Source organism: Alnus glutinosa, chromosome 2, assembly GCF_958979055.1.
Source record: "Alnus glutinosa chromosome 2, dhAlnGlut1.1, whole genome shotgun sequence".
NCBI classification, from domain to species: Eukaryota; Viridiplantae; Streptophyta; class Magnoliopsida; order Fagales; family Betulaceae; genus Alnus; species Alnus glutinosa.
Window position 1 is genome coordinate 2,443,404 of NC_084887.1, and position 21,837 is coordinate 2,465,240.

Below are 21,837 nucleotides of genomic sequence, written 5' to 3' on the forward strand. Positions count from 1 at the left end.
GACACACCAACTTGACCGTTGACGCGTCACTCTTCAACGATCACTGTTCCTCTCTTTCTTTTTTCGTCTTCTTGGACTGTACGGAAAAGCTAGGGTGTTTGGATGCCCTGATAGAGAGCGAAAAATGGCGTCCACTGAAGACGGAGATGACGCGGTGGAGCTGATCGTGCGCGACGCATCAGCATTGGAGGACGATGCTGCGGCGGCCGTGGTGGTCTCCGATGAGATAATCCCTCTCTTGAATCAGGGCGAGAAGCCCAAGATCAACATCTTCACAGTCTCTTATCCCCGAGGAAAACCTAGGGTAAAGGAAATCAAAACCCTAATTTACTGTTTACAAAAATTTAATTTTGAGAATTTGTTGTGGAATTCGTTTACTTTTGATGGAACTTCGTTCGAATTTGATTGCTGGGTGGGATTTTTATTTTTTTTATTTGACAAAATTAAAGAAATCAGAAGTGTAGAGGCTGGTTAGTTTACCATGCTGTGCTTCACTGAGCCTAGTGATCGAATAAGATTGAACTAATTTATCAACCAAAGAGTTGAGAATGGAATGTATAATTACTAGAAATTGAAAATTTGAGCACCTTGCAGCAGAAGAAAGGTGATCCAAATACATTTCTGCAACATTGAATTATGCATATGGTTCTTGGTTAGGAATAAAATAACAAAAGGATCAGGTTCTCTCAGCTTCAGTTAACATTTGTGTTTGTTTTTCCTACTTTGGCTTGATTCATAGCCGAGAAATTTGTGATTCTTCAGTGAGTTTCGAATCATTATGTTTCTGAGGATTGAATCATTATAAGTTTTGCACCAGTGTTAGTCCTGTGCTTAATCATTACTTGCAAGGACAACTTTGAGAAGATAAACGGCAGAAGGTTTTTAGTTTATTTTGTTGGTTTTGTATAGTGGTCTCTTTTCATTACAAATTGATACATAAAACTGGGGAAGAAATTGGGAAATTAATTTAGTTGCTATTTTAACATTTTGCAGGAGCAAGTGACAAGAGTACATGAAGCGGAGACATCTCCAGTGACTCGATTTATTTTGTGGGTGTGGAGTGGGTCCAGATACTCTGGTCTCTTGTGTATGGCCATATCTTCTATCATCTATTTTATCATGGAAGTCCTTTCCGATGTTTTCTCTGGTCAGTAAGTTCTGTCCTCATTTGTGACCATTTGTAAGTCTTTAGGCATAAGGGGGACATTGCTCATCATTATGTATTTTTCCATATATTCAGTGTGTATTTACATTTGTTTTTTTCAGTTAGACCTATTATTAGCGAATTATGTTGGTATATCCGATGATTAATATTATCCCCTCTTATAATGGCAGCTCAATCAATTCCTTTATTTGAGACGGCTTTTGCTAGATGTATACTTATCATGACATTGTCATATTTTTGGCTGAGAAAGAGCGGGCATTCAATACTTGGACAGACACATGTTAGAAAACTGTTAATTTCAAGAGCCCTAATGGGATTTCTTTCGTTGATGAGTTATGTTTATTGGTAAGAGGAATCCAAATGCTATCCTTTCTGTATGTATTGATTATATCCTTTCTATTACTGGTGCGTGTAATACATCTGGAATATTTATGTTTAGCTAGGAGCATATGATTAGATACGTTCTTCAACAAGTCACTTTCCTAAATCAGGAATATTAGATCAAATGCCTGGATCAGATAGTTATTGCATCATGTGGCTTCAGTCTTCAGACGGCAGTAGTTACTAGTGCTATTTTCTGCATGTGGGCCAATTAGCTCCAAGTTACCAATATATATATATATATATATACACACACACACATATTTAATTTGTAACTTTGCATGAACTTCTTCTTCTGTTTTTTTCCTGCTGTGGCAAAAAGGGTAGGAGGGGATGATGGCACCCACTACCCACGGCCCCAAAAAGGCAACCCTGAGAAAGGTATGTGTGTTGAGTGCTGACTCTATAGAGTTAGGTACCAGCCCACCTTAATATGAATGTAGTGGAATTCGAACCCAAGCGTTGATCGAGGAGGATGAGTGCATTTATCCACCTAATGTAGTGGTATAACTTTGTACAAACTTGTTGAAACATAATAATGTTCAGAAGACAAAAAAAAAAAAAAAAAAAAGTACATTACAGTGCCTTAGAACATAGCACTTTCAATATGGATTTCTTTGACATCTAATATTGATAAATCTATCAGCTTGCTTTACATAATATTCACTTACCCAAAAAGAGAGTCACACAACTTTTGGTAATGGTGTTCATAAAGGAAATGACCTGCTATCAGTACACACTTTTACTTTGCTGCTGTATTCCAACTCTTTGGCTTATGCTTTATTTTCACTCATCCTTTGACCTCTCTTCAACCTGATATACTATGCTTGGAAAGCTTTGTCAATGTATTGTTAGGTTATCCTTAAGAGTTGATGTATTGGTAACCACTGTAATGACCTGAAATTAGTTTTCTTTTCATTTCAGCATTCAAAGGTTACCTTTGTCTCAGGCTATTGTATTAAGCTTCACAACACCGATTATGGCATCAATTGCAGCCAGAATAATTTTGCACGAGAAGTTGAAAATTGCTGACATTGGAGGTATGGTAGTATGTAAGATTTTTTCATTCTTGTCTCTTAATCCTCCCTCAATTTTATACTATAAGATATGTTAATATGCCCCATACAATACATTCCACGTTCATGTTCAAGTTATGAAGCAATAAGCACTTTTAGGTATCTGATGAAATAGAATAGGACGGGGATCATCATGTTTAGGGCCCCTAGATAATTTTATTTTATTTTATTTTTTTACGAGTAATGTATATTTATTCAAAGCGTAGAGGGACGCAACCCTAGTACACAAGAGAACCCTAAATCAAAGAGAAAGAAGAACATAATTCTAAGAATTCAAAAAAATTAGAAACAGATACACTATTCCATGCCACTCTCCATATATACAGGGTGTGTAGCATCATCTTCTTCAATTCTAACAATCCATTCTCACGATCGTCAAAGCTCTTTGCATTCTGCTCTCTCCAAACACACCACATCAAACACAAATGAGCCAACCTCCATATGTTCAAAGCATTACGGTTGCCCAATTGTCCCCTCCAACTTCCCAACAAATCGCTCACCCTACGAGGCATAACTCAAGCAACGCCAAACAATTGAAAAATTGCACTCCACAACTCTGTTGCAACCCCACAATGGAGTAAATAATCTATAGACTCCACATATCTTGCACAAACAACACTACTCCATCCTCTTTTTTAAATTATCCAAAGTTAATATTTTTCCTAAAGCCGCCTTCCACGCAAAAAACGCTACTCTCAGAGGAGCCTTAATTTTTCAGATACTCTTCCAAGGAAAAGTGAAAATTGCAGAATTAGATAATACTTGATAGTAAGGCTTCACTTCAAATAATTTCCTTTCAGATGGAATCCAACAAATGGTGTCATCGCCACCATGCCTTACTCGAGAATACAACTCAGAACCTAGAGACTACTTCCACCTCCCAATCGTGTACAGGTCTAGTAAATATAATATTCCAATGAATGTTTCCATTATGGAATTGCATATTCTCCGCCACCCACGCATCCTTTCCACAATAGTGAACAATTCGGAAAATAGGACCTTCAAAGGTTGTTCCCCACGCCAAACATCATGCCAAAACAACACTTTAGAGCCATCTTTTACCTCATATCTCACATGATCAGCAAAACTGTCCCACTTCCTCCTTATACGTTTCCACACTCCCACCCCATAGGGTCCCTCAACCTCCTTTGAACACCAACCTCCCCTCATACTATCATATTTAATGTCCACCACCTTTCTTCACAAATCATCCAATTTCGTAGCAAACCTCCACAACCACTTACCAAAAAGGGCCCTATTAAGTTCACTCATACTTTTCACGCCTAACCCCCCTGAAATTATCGGAGAACATATCTTCAACTAGTTCACCAAATGAAACTAAAGTTCATCACCAATACCTCCCCAAAGAAAGTCCCTTTAAAGAGTTAGGCAAGAAGCTGCAGAAGTGGTAGTGAAGCCAATATAGCTGCAAATACTTTGTATCATATAGGATAAAACTACTTATCTTTAATTTTAAGTTGACTTCAATCTTCCAATATTGGTACAGAACTTGGACACCCTTCTGTTAGGGCACTGAGTGCTTGCTTTGTTAACTATCTTACCATTTTCCAGGTCTTGCTTGCAGTTTCTTTGGTGTGCTTTTCATTTTCAGGCAACTACTTACCACAAAAGGTACATAAGCGAGTTAAAGTAGCGTTCTGTATGCAATGCCAAATGTGGATGCCTTTAATATTTTCTAGTAAAGAATTTGATCAAGATCAATCTGCTCTTTATTTTCTTGTATAAGCAAAAGACATTTTCATTATTGTACTGACGGAATATTGTAGTTAAACTATATATAAAAAAGGAAGCATGAGTCTTGTTTTCTGACATGTGGCATTTAGACCCTCTGTAATGTTTTGAGTTTCCCTATCTTGTCATTGAAGAACTCAAAAAGTCAACCCTGTGTATTCCTCTTTGTTTCCATATCCTTTTAGTTGTTCTTTTATGTTGTATTCTCTTTTGCTAGTAGTCTAGTTTTTATTCAAATAACCTAAATCCTATTGTTTTTTCTTCTCAATTTTAAGTTTTTAAGTAATAAAAGGGAAGAGTTTCTTGTTCCATATTTTCATTTCTACTATTTTATTGTATATATAATTTATAAAGAAAAAGAAGGGGCGGGGGGTTTGTTGTCATACCACATCTTTGACAATGACTTCCCTCATCCATTGCGTTGGTTGTAAGCTGTTTTATAGCAAATTCCGTGAAACTAGAACCTTGAATTACCTGCTGGATTCCTGCAAAGTGAGCAAGTTAATGCTTTTAGGATGAATGGGAAAGCAATAGAGACTAGAGAACACATTATGTCCTTTGCTTATGATTTATTATCTTCCCGTGTGGCCTTTATTTCTGGCTTTATGTGTGACAGGTTAAAAATCTATCTAGACATATCGTTTTGTGCTTATAATGAAATAGTGAGTGTATTCCCTACAATTCTGCGTAGATGTGTGCATTATTGAATGTGGACTTCTGCAGGAGCCTTAGTTAAAGCTGGGGAAGCAAGCAATATATATCTTAGAGGGAGCCACCATATATATGTGGTCTTAGTTGGTTTATTTTCATCAATAACTGGTGGAGTAAGCTACTGCCTCATAAGGGCGGGAGCAAAGGCATCTGATCAACCAGTGTAAGTGATATGAGATTCCTATCTTTACTCACCACTGTGACATATAGTCTTCTTCAATTCTTTGCCATCAAACTACTGAAGCTCAAAGAAAGTCATGCCATGCTATTGTGCTCACACATGACATGGCTTTCCTTTTTACAAGGTAACTGTCTTATGGAAGCTAAAGTGGTTGTTGCTAGATTCTATAGAAAATTTGAGGACTACATGAAATACATAACTAGAAAATAAAAAATATATACTGGTGCTTTTACTCGATTTAAAAAGAAAAAAGAAATTATTATGTAAAAGCGATTGCCTTAATATGTTGTTTGCGCTTTTTCAGGATTACAGCCTTTTCATTTGGCATACTGGCTGGCCCTGCTGCTGGAATATGTACATTTGCATTTGAGGTAAGTTCGTGACATAGTAAAAAGTACTGTTTAAAAAATCATTTTCTTTTTTATAGGTTCCATAGAAACCCCAAATTATATGTATTACTTATAACCTGAGGACTGATCACTGACCCCTAATTTATACCCTTTAAGTTCACCTTGCATGTCATGGTTTTGTTGTATAAGCATTTAAAGTTTGTACTGGCTGAGAGTATTATAGTTGCATCCATGCTGTATATATCTTCCGTATTAGGTGTTGTGTCTTTCTGTGTGTTTCTCAACAATTTTTTTTTCTTGCACGATGCAGGATTTTGTGCTGCCAGATTCTTATACATTTTTACTTATGCTCGTACTTGGTGTTCTGGCCTTTTTGGCTGAGGTGCTGTCCTGAACTTTATGATGAAGTGATTATATCAATAAAGCACGATATCTTTTTGTTTTGCTGAGGATGTTCCTGCAGTATAGGCTTCTGAACTTGTGTGCTCAATTGCAGGTATTTTTAGCACGCGGACTTCAGCTTGAGAAAACCAGCAAAGTTGTAAATGTCCTGTACATGGAGGTACCTTTCTTGTCCCTTCCCCCCTCCCCTCCCCACTTTTTAAGTCAATACATTCCGCAATAAGGATGTAGTTATATATGGTGATGATTGCTTTGTGGATTTATTTTCTTCCCTAATCTTGTGTTTCAGAATCGGGATGATGATTTAGGAAATTATTAGAGAACATAGAAAGAATCCTAATGAAATATATTAAACAATAAAAAGAAATAAACGATCCCTCGTCTTGTTAATTATGTTGATGCTTTTATTGCCTTTTCAGGCAGCCCTGTCACAATTATGGGGCATTGGTTCATCAAGAACAGCTCCATCCTTTGGGCGACTTGTTGGATGTTTACTCATTTTGATTTCAGTATCTTGCACAATGTATATTGGCCCTGATAAAGAGATGGAGTGAGAGATGCCATATTCTTCTCATTTCTTTGTAGGCCCGCACCCCATTTGGTGCAGCGATTTTTGGTTGTAATCAACTCTTTAATCTTCCTAGCTTATAAGTGTATCTAGTTGGTTTTATTTCTTCACTTTCCTTGCTAGATAGCTTCCTGCTCTAAAAGTTTTAGTGGTTTCAGCATAAAGGGTTCTTGGACTCTTGTAATTATGACATGTAAAATATAAGGGGGAAGTAATTCGTGTTTGCATAATGAGTTTGGGTCGTGTCAAGGCATAGGTATAAGACTATATAGGTTAATTCTAATTCAACTTACTTAAGTAAATGGGTCAAATCCCTCAACACTATCCCGTTAATTTTGTGTTGGGTTCATGTCTAGTTTGCAGATCGTATCGAAAATTGCCAGTCCTAACGTCATGAATTGAGTTCAGGTCATGTCGAGTCATGGGAATAGGGTTATATAAGTCAATCTTAATTCGACAAATTTAATCAAACAGGTCAAATCCCTCAATTTTAACTCACTAATTTTGTATTGGGTTCGTATTCAGACGTCACATATTATAAGAAAAATGACCAGCCAAAGGGAGAAAACTGAAATTCATATTCAAAAGGGTATCAGTTTTCCCCTCTGCCTCTGAATGCGTTTGCATTTACTGCTTGGTGTTTACCTAAGGATTTTAACCTGTCTTTGCTGCTAAGTTTCAAATACTGCCAAATTTTCATTTCTTTGTTCACGTCTCGACCAAAAACACATGCTATGAACACATCAATTTATTAGATTGGATTGTCCGACCCATTTTAGAGAAAAACTGTCTAGACGGTAACGTGGTTTTGCCCTTAATGGTATTACCTAGCATAGTTCTCAATCAGTAGACTACCAGAGGGCGAAAGGGCAATCAATGATACATGAGTTTCTTAATTTGTAAGGAAATTGTACTAAAAACTTTAGTATACCAATTTTTTTCATTTTTTTGTTTTTTTTTCATTTGCTGTTATATTTATTTCAAGAGTTAATTACCTTTTCCCTCATCAACTATCGATTATTATTAACATGCCACCACAAACTGATACATCGACCAAAATAGAGCATGAAACTACCATTTTTATACTGTTACCCTCATTCCGTCAATCAAACTCGTGAAAAGACTCAAATACCCTAATTTAGAATTAAAATTTATATAAAATACCCTCGTAATTAAACAAATAAAAAAAAAAGAGCCAAAAAAAAAGAAAAAAAGAAGGAAAGAAAGGGGGTGGTGGCATGAGGCGGGGGTGGCGACAAGCCACCCTAGGTTCCAGGGTGGCCGCGCGGCCACCCTTGGGTTTCATCTAGGGTGGCTCGCAAGCCACCTCAGAAAAACTTGGGGTGGCCGGCGCCACCTCTGGGGTTGGCTCGCGGGGCCACCCTCCACCCCCTTTTCTTTTTCATTTTTTGTCTTCCCTTCTTTTATATATATATATATATATATATATATATATATATATATATTAGGTTTAATATTTTTTATTAAATTATTATTTGAGGGCATTTCTATCTTTAAACAAAATTTAACCTCTAAAAATGGAAATGTCCGATTTAACATAGTTTCATGCTCTCTTTTGGTCGATGTGTCAGTTCGTGGTGGCATGTTGACAATTGCCGGTAGTTGATAAAGGAAAAGGTAATTACCCCTTATTTCCATTACGAAGATCTCAAACTAAGACCACCCTAATCTCATAAACCCTGTTAATATCTCTAACTTGGAATTATTTAGCTAAAACCCTCGTACAGATTGAAAAAAGTCTCTATTCCAAGACTTTGCCATTACCTTATATGAAAAAGGCAATCATTCTCCCTTCTGATCTAATAGGAAAAAGAAGTGGACGATCTTATTATGAAAAAGAGGTGGGTTTCTCAATAATAGACTCAATTCAAACTAAAACAGTATTGAAATAATTACAAAATATAGAAAATTGGTCAAACAAATGACATAATTCTCTCAATGAGCCACACAATATGGTTAATCTGATCTATATAATTAAATAGATAAAAACTCATTAATTCTAATATGTTAATTTCGTATTGGATTCGAAGAGCACTCACAGTGAATTATGTATTTTTCACTTTTGGCTAGTTTAGATAAGTAAAACAGAAAAAACACACTCCATCGGCTGATATATCCTGAATCTAAAATGGTGTTTTCATCCATTTGTGAACAGTGCAACGCCTCATGTGCATTGTTCACAGATGGGTTTGTTTTTTTTATTGTTTCTTCACGGCAAAAAAGGTGAAAGAGGACGGATGGGTCTCTCTCTCACTCTCGTTACTGTTTTCCTCATATTTTCTTTCAGCTCTTCTTCTTTTTTTACCCATCTGTAAACAACTCTTCTTCTTCTTCTTTCTCTCATAGCTTGCAATTGAAGCATATTCCTTGTTTTTCAGTTTTTCATTTTAGAAAACTCCCTTGAAGTCTTCGGCTCTTTGATTAGACGGGGAACCCAACTAAAGGAAGTTTCCTCCCATTTTGTCCTCTGTTCTGTTCTTCAAGTTCGTCAATTGTACTGTAGATTTGTTGATTACCCACTTGGGATACCCCGATTTTTCCACCTAGCTTTTGCTATATTTCATTGACCAAAACCTTGATTCATGGTAGCTGATTGAATTGAAGCAACAGGGTGCACAAGTTTCGGTTCATGGGTAATGGGTATCAGCTAACACGAGCCCTGCGTGCTTTCAGTCTCAGTTTGAAGGCTGTAATAGAAGTTTTTGATATTATCCTTTTAATTATTCACTCTGTTCTCAAATGGGTAATGGGTTGGTATAGTTTTTTGCTACTTTGAAGAGATGAACGCTCGTTACTATTTTTCTCATTTGTTCTGATTTTGTCTAATTTTCGTTGAAGATGAAGGTTGTTAATTTGTTCTGGTTCTAGTTTGGTGATGACAAGAGCGATGGGCTCACTCTTACTTCGGTGTCGTTGGCACCCTTGCTTGAGTTTCGGGTTTCGGTAAAGAAAGATACAAAAAAAGAAAAGAAAAATAATAATAATAATAATAATAATAATAATATTTAATTTGATATAAAGTTAAGAATAGATACCTTTTAGAGGGTGGGTAATTCGGGTTCACGGGTTGGGTTCGTGTCAACTCGGCCGACCCGATTACATAAACGGGTCTGACACGAATCCGACCAGATTATTAATCGGGTTGTGACACGCGACCCAAACACGACTCGATAAACACGACTAATAATCGTGTCACCCGTTTACCCGCCACGACCCGACCCGACTCGACATCAATTTCATAATATGCATGTATTTTCATATGCTTTTTACCTTCAAATTTCAATTGCTGGTTTCTTTTTTTACCTTCGAACACGTCCTCTTCCTCTACTGGTTTACCCCTAATATTCAACAAAAGTCACATATTCAAAATCCATTGCTTAATGAATGAGCTCACAATAAAAATTAATCAATTAAATCAAAAATAACAAATAGCAAAGTGCAAACTGCATGAGTGATGAGGCTCAAAGAAACTGACTCAACTGGGAAAGTAAAACAGACCGGTTGGTCCGGTTGTGGCGTCGTTCAGGGGGTGGAGCCGCGGAGATGACCAAACCGCGTGAGGCTCAGTGAGATCGGCCGAATGGTGGGCGGCGACACTGACGGTGGTGGCCGATGGGTAAGCGAGGGGGGAGGAAAAAGTGTGGCGCAGAGAGAGGGGGAAAAGGCCGGAATCGCCGGTTGGTTGGCGATCGGGCGTGCGGGCAGGTGGCGTCTGGGCGGATAGCGTGCGGGCGGGCGGGCGGCGGGCTTCTGGGCACTTGGGCAGTGGGCTAGGGTTCACAACTTCACATTCACAGATTCAGTGATTTGGGCATTTCAAAATTCATATTTTTCCGGTTAGAACTTAGACGGGTTACTGGGTTAGTTCTCTTCTTTTTTTTCTTTTTCAATACAGCCGGGTCAGAATCGGGTTGACCCAAACCCGGTTATATTAAACCCAAACTCTATTTTCCCGTGTCGTGTTTGTATCGAGTTCGCGGGTTGTGTCAAAAATTGCCAACCCTACAGTAGTCGAATCAAGCCCCTCCCGCACAAGCTTGAGCAGAACCCGTGGGTCACCGTGTTCATCTTCGCCAAGAACTTCGTCCTCATTGTGGTCCTCATCGGCCTGATCTAATTAATCCGTAGACTCGCCTTGAAACCTAGCGACGCTGTTTCAGATTGAGATTTGGGAAGATGGGTACAGGTTGCCAATTTTATGAGTTGGGGCGTATAGGTTTGGGTTGCCGATCTTCCAGAAGTTTCTGGATTTGGGTTGCCCATCTTCTGGAGGTATTTGGTGGTCTGGTGCGGTGGTTATGGTTGCCGATTGCCTGGTGTGGTGGTTATGGTTGTCAGTTGTCTAGAGCGATGGTGGTGCAGTGATGATGCCGTGATGGTTGCCGATTATGTGTAGTCTGTGTGGTGTGTCTATGTGATAATTCTGATAATTCTGATAATTCTGGTTGATTCTGATTGGTTGGTAATGGTGTGGTGAATTACCATGGGTTGATTTTGATCTTGAAAGTGCAAGTCGTTTGGTTGTTGGTGGTCCTTTTCTCGTTCATCACCGTACCCATCCTCCAAGCATGACCGACTGAGAGAGAGAACGCCGAAGAACAAGCAAGAAAACGCACGCAAAGAAAGAACAAGAAGCTTCGAGAGAGTGAGAAAAAGTGGGAAAAAATAATAAAATATAAGATACATCTGTGAACAGTGTCTGGCGTGACAATGTTCACAAATGGACGATGCATCTATTCTGGCGTTGGGTTGCATAATCTGCTGGAGGAGGGTTTTATTGTTTTTGCCATCTACTTTAGCCAAAAGTTGAGTTTACATAAACTGTTGGGGATGCTCTTAAAACCCCTTAGCTAAACTAGATAAAGTGAGTTTTGGTTAGCTATTTTAGATTAAGAAATAGAGAAGCCTATGAGACTGTTCTAAGAGCACTCTCAATGGATTATCTATTTGCAACTTTAAGCTAGAATAGATGACAAAAGTGCTAAAAAGAGACTCTATCGGCTTATGTATTCAAATTCTAGAATAGATTTTTCTTAATTCCATAAATTGTGCAACTCTACAAGTAGAGTTATATTATTCACTTATCCATTTTTTTTTTTTTATTCTTTATCTCCACATTTTCCTTTTTTTTTTTTTTTTTTTTTTTTTTTTTTTTTTTTCCATGACTCCACGTTCTTTCTTTATAGTGGAGATTTAAGAGAAAATGTGTAAAATAGTAGAGTTATCGAGCGGGATTCACGTAGAAAAAAAAAAACTATAATGAAAAATAATAATATAGAGTTAAAAATATATAAACGGATATATTGTGCATTTTAAAACTTATTAACTAAACTAAATAAAATAAATTTTGATTAGCTATTCTACTTTGAGATATAAATAAGGCATTGAGAGTGCCGAAATTCACCTAATAAGAAGAATGAATGATTGAGGTGTTGATGGCAACAAAATGAAGCATCATTGGTGGAGTTTGGTAGTTGTGGCAAAGGCTGAGCTGCTGTGTCCTCGTTAATTCATCAGTACAAAGAGGGTGACGAGTCCGGTACGAAAAGGCTAACAATGAATAGCCAAAATGATCTGCACACCTCTGCTCCCCAAACCTACCTGGCTTTATTCCAACACTAAAATCAATTCTGTAGTTGCACCTCTATAATCACCAAACTACTCTCCCATATTGTGCCACTGCTAAATTCAGAAAAGAACCCTAAGTGACACGTGTAGTTCTGCAGGCGAGAGTATCTGCTTCCATGCACCCACTTGGTGGTGTAGTTAGCACTATCAGTTCATTAATACATGGCCTTTTCAAAAAAAAAAAAAAAAAAAGTTCATTAATACATTAGGCATTTATTCCCAAAGCATAAACAACTCTTTTTTTGGGAGGGGTAAAAGGAGAATAATAATGGAACAATTGCTACACAAGAAAATGGAATCGTGTTGGCCCATTTGGAGGTTTTGAATAAGCCCTAAATATTACACTTAATTACATAATTGTCACCCCCCCAAGTATTATTGGGTATTTTGGTAATAGTAATATCCAACTAAATATCCAACTTTTCTGATATGGTCGTGCCAATCAAATTATAATTTTTTATTTTTTTAAAGATTAATATTAAAAATTATATTTTTATCAGATAAATGTAAAATGTTTGTATAGTATATAACACGCAACAGTCTCAATCAACCTTCAGGTCTGTCATTGTGAAAAAAAAAAAAAAAAAAATTATAGCATTACTTTTTTCTTTTTTTAAAAAAAAAAAATTTATTATTATTATAAAGGCAGATTGATATGGTCAATAAGTGAAATAATATTGAAATATAAGTGTAATTTGTAACGTTTGTCTTGTAATTATATATTTAGGGAAAAGAGATTTTGTAAGACGGTGAGACTTTTCACTTTTGTGAGTTATTGGGTTGGGCAATGCATTGAAAAGCGGTTATTTGGAGGGGGTGTTTGGAAGCTAACGAAGTTATTCCAAATTCCAAATAATTAGTTAAAAAATTGAATAGATTTGTTTGTATAGACTTATAGACTAGTTTATTCTTTTGTCTGAGCATTCCCAATTCCTCACTTTTTCTCGCACGTGGGTTCTGGAGAATAGATGGATTCATGGGGTTTTTCTTTATTATATATATATATATAATCAAAATAATATGCCAATCCACTATGGCGGCGGAGCTAGAACTTGTTGGCCTAAGCTAGCTCCTCCCTTAATTATGCTTTTTTGACTGGAGTATGCATATAATAAAGTATATTCTATTTGGATGAAGATCTAGTGTAATGACATCCCTTTAGCCATTAGGATGGGATACCGACGGTGGTAGAAGGCGGGAAGAGTAAAGGAAAAGCGGTGGTAAGCGGAGAGGTGAGGCAAGTATATTGTAAACGAGATGCAAAACTTTTAAATGACATGATAATATTTGAACTGGTCATTCCAAATTAAAGTTATTGCACTACGTGCAGTACCTGAGGTATTGTACGGGATCTCAATCCTTTTTGAGCAGTGTCATTATATTTGTTCAATCAAGCAATGAGTTATCAAAAGTAATGGGATTTGCTGCAATCACATATCCAAAGAAGAGGGAATAAAGAGATTGCAGCTTTTTTGTAAGAAAAGGCTATCTGTTCGGGCAGAAAGCTCAACAAAACAAAAACAAGCCATCTTTCTACATTTTAACTTTGTAAGTGTTAGAATTGTACTCATTCTATTGTTACATTGCTAGGTATTATATTATCATACTACTAGGTTAATCATTGTAACATTAGGCTTTCCGGTCTTTTTATATAAGCGTTTTTTGTACAGTTTTCTGCGTGATTCAATAATATATTCATAGTTTGAATGCTAAGAAACCCAATTGATTGACCCAACCCATCCATAATGGTGCAAGCCCCCTAGTTTTTTTCTCCTTAATTTTGGCCCAAAACAAACCCAAAAAAAGAAGAAGAAGAAAACCCTATTTTTGAGGAAAACACAAGATCCAAACCATAACCAAACAAACTCTCATGGAAAAGAGAAAAGTGTGAGATTCTTATCTTGTAAAAGTTTGAAAAATAGAGATAAAAATATGGTTGTTGGACTTTGTTCTGTTTCCCATGGGAATCGGACTTTGTGGGTGAAGTGGTCATGATCGTGGTGGGAATAAGGGGTTTAGCCACACGTAGCAACGTCACCAACCTTCCTACATTGACATTACCTCTTCTCCTTCTCACTTTACTCGCTTGCCCTTTTTCTCAGATTCAGAAAAAGCACCCCCCCACTGTTTTTCCAGCTTGGCCAGCAAATATTCTTTCCCTCTCTTACACAAAAAGAAAACAAAATACAAAAACCTAGTTGAAGTAGATGCAATAGGATTCGGCTCGGGTCGAGTTTTTGAGTTCCAGCTACAAACCATCTGTCCGTTAAGATTGAGATATGTGTACGATAACATAACAAAAAAATTACGTGTCTCAATCTCAACATAGCCGAATTAAAAAAATTACGTGTCTCAATCTCAACATAGCCGAATTTTCCGATATTGATCTTAAGGGACTTTAATGCTTACCAACTATACATTTTTTTTTTCCCCTACAACAAGCAAATGCTTTTTTCAACCCTTTTGCCCTAATAAATTAGACAGGAACGCATGCATGAGATGGTCTCACCTAAAAAAGTGAACATTTATTGGTCAAAGCTATGTATTTGTTGTACACACACTTATGACTCTTTGACAATATTAATATCTCATTTGCCTTGAGAGTTGGACTTTTAATTTTTTTTCCTTTTCAAGAACAGGAGTTGATGAATCCATTCCTTTCCTCTATTGAATGAAGTTTAATAACTTCAACTCACTCATTGAATCTTACTATGCTATAAGTATTATATAGTAAATGTTAGTGGCAAAGCATAGCTGCATAGGTATAGGAGGGCCAGACTTTTCATTTTGTACGACCAAAGAACAATTCCTAGTACAACATTTTCGTATCACATTGTCTGCTTCTCCCATGCCACGATGACACACCGACCTATGATGGCTTTTTTTTTTGAACAACCTGTGATGGCTGTATCGCAAATATATCAAGAAAAGAGGGCAGTTGTTTTGAGAATCTAAACACTGATTCAAAAAACTGGCTTATCGAGGACATAGAGGGGGCGTCACAGAGAGGCTTGTTGTGCTTTGCATATTATTCCCTTTATTTTCTTCCTTTCGTTGTTTGCTGCTTTTTTTTGTTCACTTTATATCTGTACTTCTGCTTTAGTTCTTCTTCTTCTTCTTTGTTCATCTTGCTTTGGCAAGTCTGAGCTCTGTGAAGCTCTTTTCAGAAGCTTCACCAATGGCAGACATTAGCCACCCTCCCATGGAACAGCTCCAAGACCTTGAGTACTGCATAGACTCCAACCCTCCTTGGGGTAGCCCTTTCTCTCTCTGTTTATCTATATATATAGACACATTCTTATGTGGGTGTCCTTTCTTTTCTTTTGTCAAGGCACCGTGAGAGTGAAATGGATTTGTGGGTCTCTCCAGTGTTTTTTTTTTTTTTTTTTGGAGAAATGGCCTTGTGGGTCTAGAAGTAGAGCAGTGTAGCTTTAGTAGTGAGTGAGAGTACTGTGGGAATCATCGCTGTTTCTGCGAATAGAAGTTGAGGCACTGTGTTATATCAACTTGAACCCAGAAAAGTTGATCCATTTATATATATTTTTCAGTGTCCGAAAGAAAATTTTAGTGTTGGTTTTGAAGTTTATGGTTGATACCAAGCGGGTGATGGAGAATTTTTTTTTTCTTGGATGAATGTCGACAGAACTTGGAAGATTATGGTGTTGGTTTTATCTTCATTGGTTGATAAGAATTTTTTGAAATTTGAACTTGTATGGCATTGAGTCATTGACTGTGAGTAGGACTCTGAATCAGTTTTCTTTTTTGAAAACTCAACATTTTGTTCGGTTGCTAAGAAACTATAAGAAAATAAATAAAAAATAATCTTTTTTTTTTTAATAAATCTAGCAGTGGGTTGGGGTCCGAAGTCCGTTGCGACATTCCAAGTGTTTTTATGTTTTGTGCTCCTTTCGTAGGATTTCTCAGTCATCAAACATAACTTTCATAGCCATCACGAGTCTACAAACTTCTTAAGCAATGGACCTAATGGCGTATTGTAGTCACACTTTTGCCCATGATATTGTGGCGTTACATTGTGATGCACATGCTAATGATCATGCCATTGATATGGTGGCATTACATTGTGATTCATGGGAAGCTGCTCGATTCACCTTTCCGTTTCTTGTTCATAATAAAGTATTTGTCTTGCAGCTGAAACCATCGCGTTAGCATTTCAAAACTACATCCTAATGCTGGGAACAAGTGTAATGATCCCAACAGTGCTCGTCCCTGCAATGGGTGGAAGTGATGTAAGCTGGTTTTCTACTTAACTATCTCTACTTCCTCTCAGTTTAAGGACTATTCTTTCATTTAAGTTCAATTGATTTTGGAAGCATGCCATACAGATAGGTTGCACGCTTGTGCTAGTTTTATATGATTTAGTTTTGGCCTAAAGATATTGGTAGAACTATTTCTATATGGTAGATTAGAAATTTGATCATTTATCTTAATTTCACTTATTCTTGTCTTTTACTCCCTATTTCAATCATTTTCTCTGCTCACAACCAGGGAGACAAAGCACGAGTTATACAGACTCTCCTCTTTGTGGCTGGCATTAACACACTTCTCCAAGCACTTTTTGGAACCAGGTTGCCTGCGGTAGTTGGAGGCTCCTTTGCTTATGTCATTCCTATAGCTTACATCATAGGTGACTCCCATTTGCAACGGATTATTGATCCTCAAGAAGTAAGTCACCCATTGTTCCCCTTCTCTCTATTAGCAGGGTCTTTGGGAACCACATGGAAATAAATGTGTCAAGTTTATTCTATAGTATTCAGATACATAAAACTAATTAAAGATGAATTCATGTTGATAAAACTGGGGGGGTAATTCATGTCTTCCAATTGGAGATGTCAATCTGTGAGACACTATATTGGAAGGGCCAAAGTTCTACTTTTTTGTTGGACCTGCTTCAAATGAATGTACCTAGGCAAATTGTTTATTAAGAATGCAAGCTTCCCAGAGAGAATGGAAGCAAAGGTTTTTCTTAATTGCAATGAATAGAAGAATGAAATCATTTTATTTGCATGTGGTGCCCAAATGCCCCATAAATCTGTGGCTTCAATGTTGCAATTCATTTCAGTATGAACCTCAGTCCCATGATAGATATCTCTCTTAGAGTCTGAGTTTGATTCCCTTCTCAGGAATTTTACTTAATAACTTTCTTATTTGGTAGGGTATTGAAAGAGATCTTCCCATGTGATTGGTTTGCAGAGATTTATACAAACTATGCGAGCGATCCAAGGAGCTCTAATTGTAGCCTCGAGCATACAAATAATACTGGGTTACAGCCAAGTTTGGGGTCTCTTTTCACGGTAGGTTGATAGCACTCAAAAGTGTACTTAGATAATTATTCAATTGCTTTATTTACCATGATATGGGTTTTGTTTGCAGATTCTTTAGTCCTCTTGGAATGGCACCTGTGGTTGGATTGGTTGGATTGGGATTGTTTCAACGAGGATTTCCTGCGGTATGTTTTGCTATGAAGTCTTTAGGGTATCCATTGGGTTGATCCTCAAAGAGGAGCTTCCGTTTGATGTGGTGTGCACTTCTTCGGGCCAAAATTTTATTCGAAATGATCCCAAGTCCTAACATCAGAGGCTTCATATTTTAGTTCCCTGCACCAATCATATCATCATTTCTCTTTCTTAGGAACTAGAATTTTAAATTTTAGTGTCTAGTTTCAATTTTTAGCGAAATTGAAAATTTGACTTCATGCTTGAAAATATGTACCCTTTTTTTTAAAAAAATGTTGTGCAATTTTTCAATTTCAAGTTGGGCATGGTATGCCAAACTCAATGTAGCCTGCTGAATGCTGAAATTATCTGCCTCTTTCTTAATGAGAACCACACCTCAAATTTAATTGTGCTCTCTATGCTGGATGGATACCTTATACTCCTCTTTTAACTTACTGTTTCACCCATTATCTTTAGACTTATGCAACTTAATTACTGGAATATCTGTTTCAGTTAGGCAATTGTGTGGAAATTGGGATACCGATGCTGTTGTTGGTCATTGGATTGTCACAAGTAAGTGGTTCAGGATAATTGTTGGGTAGTCTACACTATTCTAATAATTTCCTTCATTGAATGTAAAGTATGATTTTGTGAATTGCAGTATCTGAAGCATGTCAGGCCATTTAGAGATGTCCCTATTTTTGAACGATTCCCAGTATTGTTCTGTGTTTCAATCATTTGGATCTATTCCCTTATCTTGACTGCTAGTGGGGCTTATGAAGACAAGCCTTTCAGAACTCAAATCAGTTGCCGTACTGACCGAGCGAATCTTATATCTACTGCCCCATGGTATTATCAAAAACCAACTTCAGCTTCACTTACTTTGCACTGTGTTTCTTTGCTGGTTTAAATTTTTGTGTAATTTCAGGTTCAAGTTCCCATACCCTTTGCAGTGGGGTCCTCCAACATTTTCAGCTGGTCATTCATTTGCTATGATGTCTGCAGTCCTTGTTTCTATGGTTGAGGTACGTATCCAATCATATGTCCCCAAGTCAACAGCTCTCTTTTGGCTGTGACATTCCTTATGTGGTTCTAACTTGTATATTTCAATTGCAGTCAACTGCTGCATACAAGGCAACATCTAGGTTGGCAATTGCCACTCCGCCGCCTGCTTATGTATTGAGCCGGGGCATTGGCTGGCAGGTACCTTGTTGCAGATGCACTTCTCCCTTAGTCCAAATTCACATGCTTTAACAAATGCAAGTAGATTTTCCTCCCTGTTTCACCCTTTTGCTTGTATATCACAGTTGAATTTGCATGTATCATGCACAATTATCATGGTCACATGTTGTTATATATAGTGTCATCACTTTCATGTGTCTTTGAAAGATCTGAATAGTTTTGCTTTCTTACTTTGGCAGGGAATAGGAATCTTGCTTGATGGTCTTTTTGGAACAGGCACTGGTTCTACTGTTTCTGTGTAAGACACACTTAGATGAACCGAAGCTGCCGGCTTTTGTTCTGTTCTTTTGCATACAAATATAGCCTTACAGTAATCGTGATAACTTTGGTCGCTTTTTTCAGGGAAAATGTTGGACTCCTTGGATTAACCAGAGTTGGAAGTCGCAGAGTTGTTCAAATTTCTGCTGGATTCATGATATTCTTCGCTACCCTAGGTTGGTACTATATTTTTGGACAAGGCAGTTTGTGCATGTTTGAAAAGGAGAGCACCTCCTTTCTTGTTTGCCTTTTTAATTCATGTGGTACATAAGGGATTTGTTTTGAGAATTGTGATAACATACCAAGTGATGAAAAATCCTTTTCCACTGATCTGTTCACAGACTGGAATTGAAGCCTTTGTGGTTACATTTTTTGTCTCTTCCATTTCTTTTAGCAATAACAAATACTTTGCTATCTTTGCAGGAAAATTTGGAGCTGTGTTTGCATCTATACCCTTCCCAATATTTGCTGCATTGTACTGTGTTCTCTTCGGCCTTGTGGGTATGTCATTAGCTATAAGTGAATTCAGTTTTCTACTTTTTTTTTCTTCTTCTTGTCACTGCATAATAATTCTGTTTCTTGATTTTCAGCTTCGGTCGGATTATCGTTTCTTCAATTCACGAACATGAATTCAATGAGAAATCTCATTATTACCGGGCTTTCGCTGTTCCTTGGGATATCTGTCCCTCAATTTTTCAATGAATATTGGAATCCTTCACGCCGTGGTCTTGTTCATACGAATGCCGGATGGGTGAGTACAGTCATTGATATAACCCAATAATGGCCTATTAACAATCTGACATTGTCAAATTCTAAAAACTCTGCCTGTTGTAAAAATTCCCCACCTAGAAGATAATTTTCTTACTTTTTAAGTCTCATTTTCGTCCCCGGTTAAGATTATTAGCCTGACTGTCAAATCTTACACCTTTGCAGTTTAATGCCTTCCTCAATACGATATTCTCGTCTCCGCCAACGGTGGGTTTGATCGTCGCCGTGTTTCTTGACAATACAATAGAAGTGGAGAAGTCAAAGAAAGACAGAGGGATGCCATGGTGGGTGAAGTTCAGATCATTTAAAGGTGATAACAGAAATGAAGAGTTCTACACTTTGCCATTCAACCTCAACAGGTTTTTCCCACCAACTTAGAAAGTTCAAGGAGGAGGAAGCAGCAAACCAAATCAGGCCAAGTCAATTGACATGATAAATTAGTTTATTCCTCAAGATTTTGTAAATCTAAGATCACTTGACCAAATATCTTAGGAAATTTCCAGTCCTTTCTTCACCATCACAATTTTTTTGTTTCTTTTTTGTGGGCCAACCGTTGTAGGAGGGTCCAGAATTAGAATTGTAGTTTCATCATTTGATCCATGCTCTTTTGTAGATGCAATAAGAAAGAAGGGAAATCGTCTCTCCAAAAAAAAATATATATATATATATTAGTATTTTCCTCATTTTGCCAATGCCTCAGCTTAGATGGGCTGCCATTAGATCTTAAAGTATGTGTATGATCCCTTGAATTCGGGATAGCGATTCTGTAGATAAAAAATGCGATTTTAAATCAAATCGTAGAAATAAGTCGTTAGGAAATTTCATTTTTAAAAAAATTGAGAATTGAAAATGCAGAAAACTAAAGGCAAGTGTGTTTTTTCTTTTTTAAATGTAAAATTTTAAAGGCTAATATGTAATTTTAAAAATCACTATTTTAAATTGTATTTTTTGAAATTAAAAACCCAAAGGGACTTAATCCAACTTGAGAGATAGGACTCCAACTTTCCAAGTATTATGCATTATTAAATAGCTTACTAGATGGGAAAATAAGAGTTTTCCAATACACTGGATTGCATTTTCTTTTCCAACTCTCTTTATTAGGTGGCAATTCATTTTCACCTGTTCGTAGATTGATCAAACTATATAGATAAATTATAACCAAATCTATTAGCGTTATATGGGTCAATTATAACTAAATCTATTAACTTAATCAAGTCTAATTTCGTATTGGCCATATTGGGATATAATAACAAAAATTGTTATCCCTAAATGTCAAATATTATCTTATATTCTGGTCTAAACTCCAACTTAAAATAATTCCATTAATTTCTTGTTAAATTTAAATTCATGTCAAAAAACATGTGTTCAAAACTATATGCATTTTAAACACATAGTTTAATGAACTTATGCTCCGTTTGTTTCAGCGTAAAATGGTTTCGGCATTTTCCGGTGTTTGGTAAGGACGAAATCACCGAAATCCAATAGCTTCAGGTCAATGTCGCCGGAATCTGGCCATCTTCGTCAAAATCCGGCAACAAAATCCAGCCATCTTCGTCAGAATCCAATCGGCCCAAATTCTGGCAACCAAACTGATCGTATTCCGGCCACCTAGTCAGAACGGCCAACTGGCTGGAAAATCCAGGCCAGAACGGCTGGATTCCAACGGTTCTAGCAGTTTCCAGCCAGTATGTCGAAGCCCAGCCGTTCTGGGCCGGATTCCTGCAGTTTTGGCTGGAATCTGACCAACCCAGATTTTGACAAGACTGTCCGGATTCCAGCCTTTATCCTATAGTCAGAATCCAATAAAAGTGGCTGAAATCCTTTCGATCAATGAAGAATCTTGTCTCCGGTAATTTTTATATTATTTTACATTAATATTTA

At 37.1% G+C, this 21,837-nt stretch overlaps 2 protein-coding genes across 2 annotated transcripts; both read left to right on the forward strand.

The window, feature by feature from the left end:
- LOC133859115 (probable transport protein YPL264C) lies at positions 1 to 6,696 on the forward strand. The gene is made up of 10 exons (XM_062294430.1): positions 1 to 304; positions 994 to 1,147; positions 1,336 to 1,510; positions 2,471 to 2,586; positions 4,195 to 4,254; positions 5,098 to 5,248; positions 5,571 to 5,637; positions 5,927 to 5,998; positions 6,113 to 6,178; positions 6,438 to 6,696. Exons 1-10 carry the CDS (start codon positions 125 to 127, stop codon positions 6,570 to 6,572), a joined length of 1,176 nt encoding a protein of 391 aa, XP_062150414.1. The 5' UTR covers positions 1 to 124; the 3' UTR covers positions 6,573 to 6,696.
- Positions 6,697 to 15,256: 8,560 nt separating this feature from the next.
- LOC133860806 (nucleobase-ascorbate transporter 1) lies at positions 15,257 to 20,591 on the forward strand. Its single transcript, XM_062296431.1, has 14 exons — positions 15,257 to 15,489; positions 16,385 to 16,482; positions 16,742 to 16,918; positions 17,447 to 17,547; positions 17,627 to 17,702; positions 18,202 to 18,261; positions 18,350 to 18,537; positions 18,617 to 18,713; positions 18,805 to 18,891; positions 19,110 to 19,168; positions 19,273 to 19,364; positions 19,612 to 19,689; positions 19,779 to 19,939; positions 20,122 to 20,591. Exons 1-14 carry the CDS (start codon positions 15,414 to 15,416, stop codon positions 20,332 to 20,334), a joined length of 1,563 nt encoding a protein of 520 aa, XP_062152415.1. The 5' UTR covers positions 15,257 to 15,413; the 3' UTR covers positions 20,335 to 20,591.
- Positions 20,592 to 21,837: the final 1,246 nt, after the last annotated feature.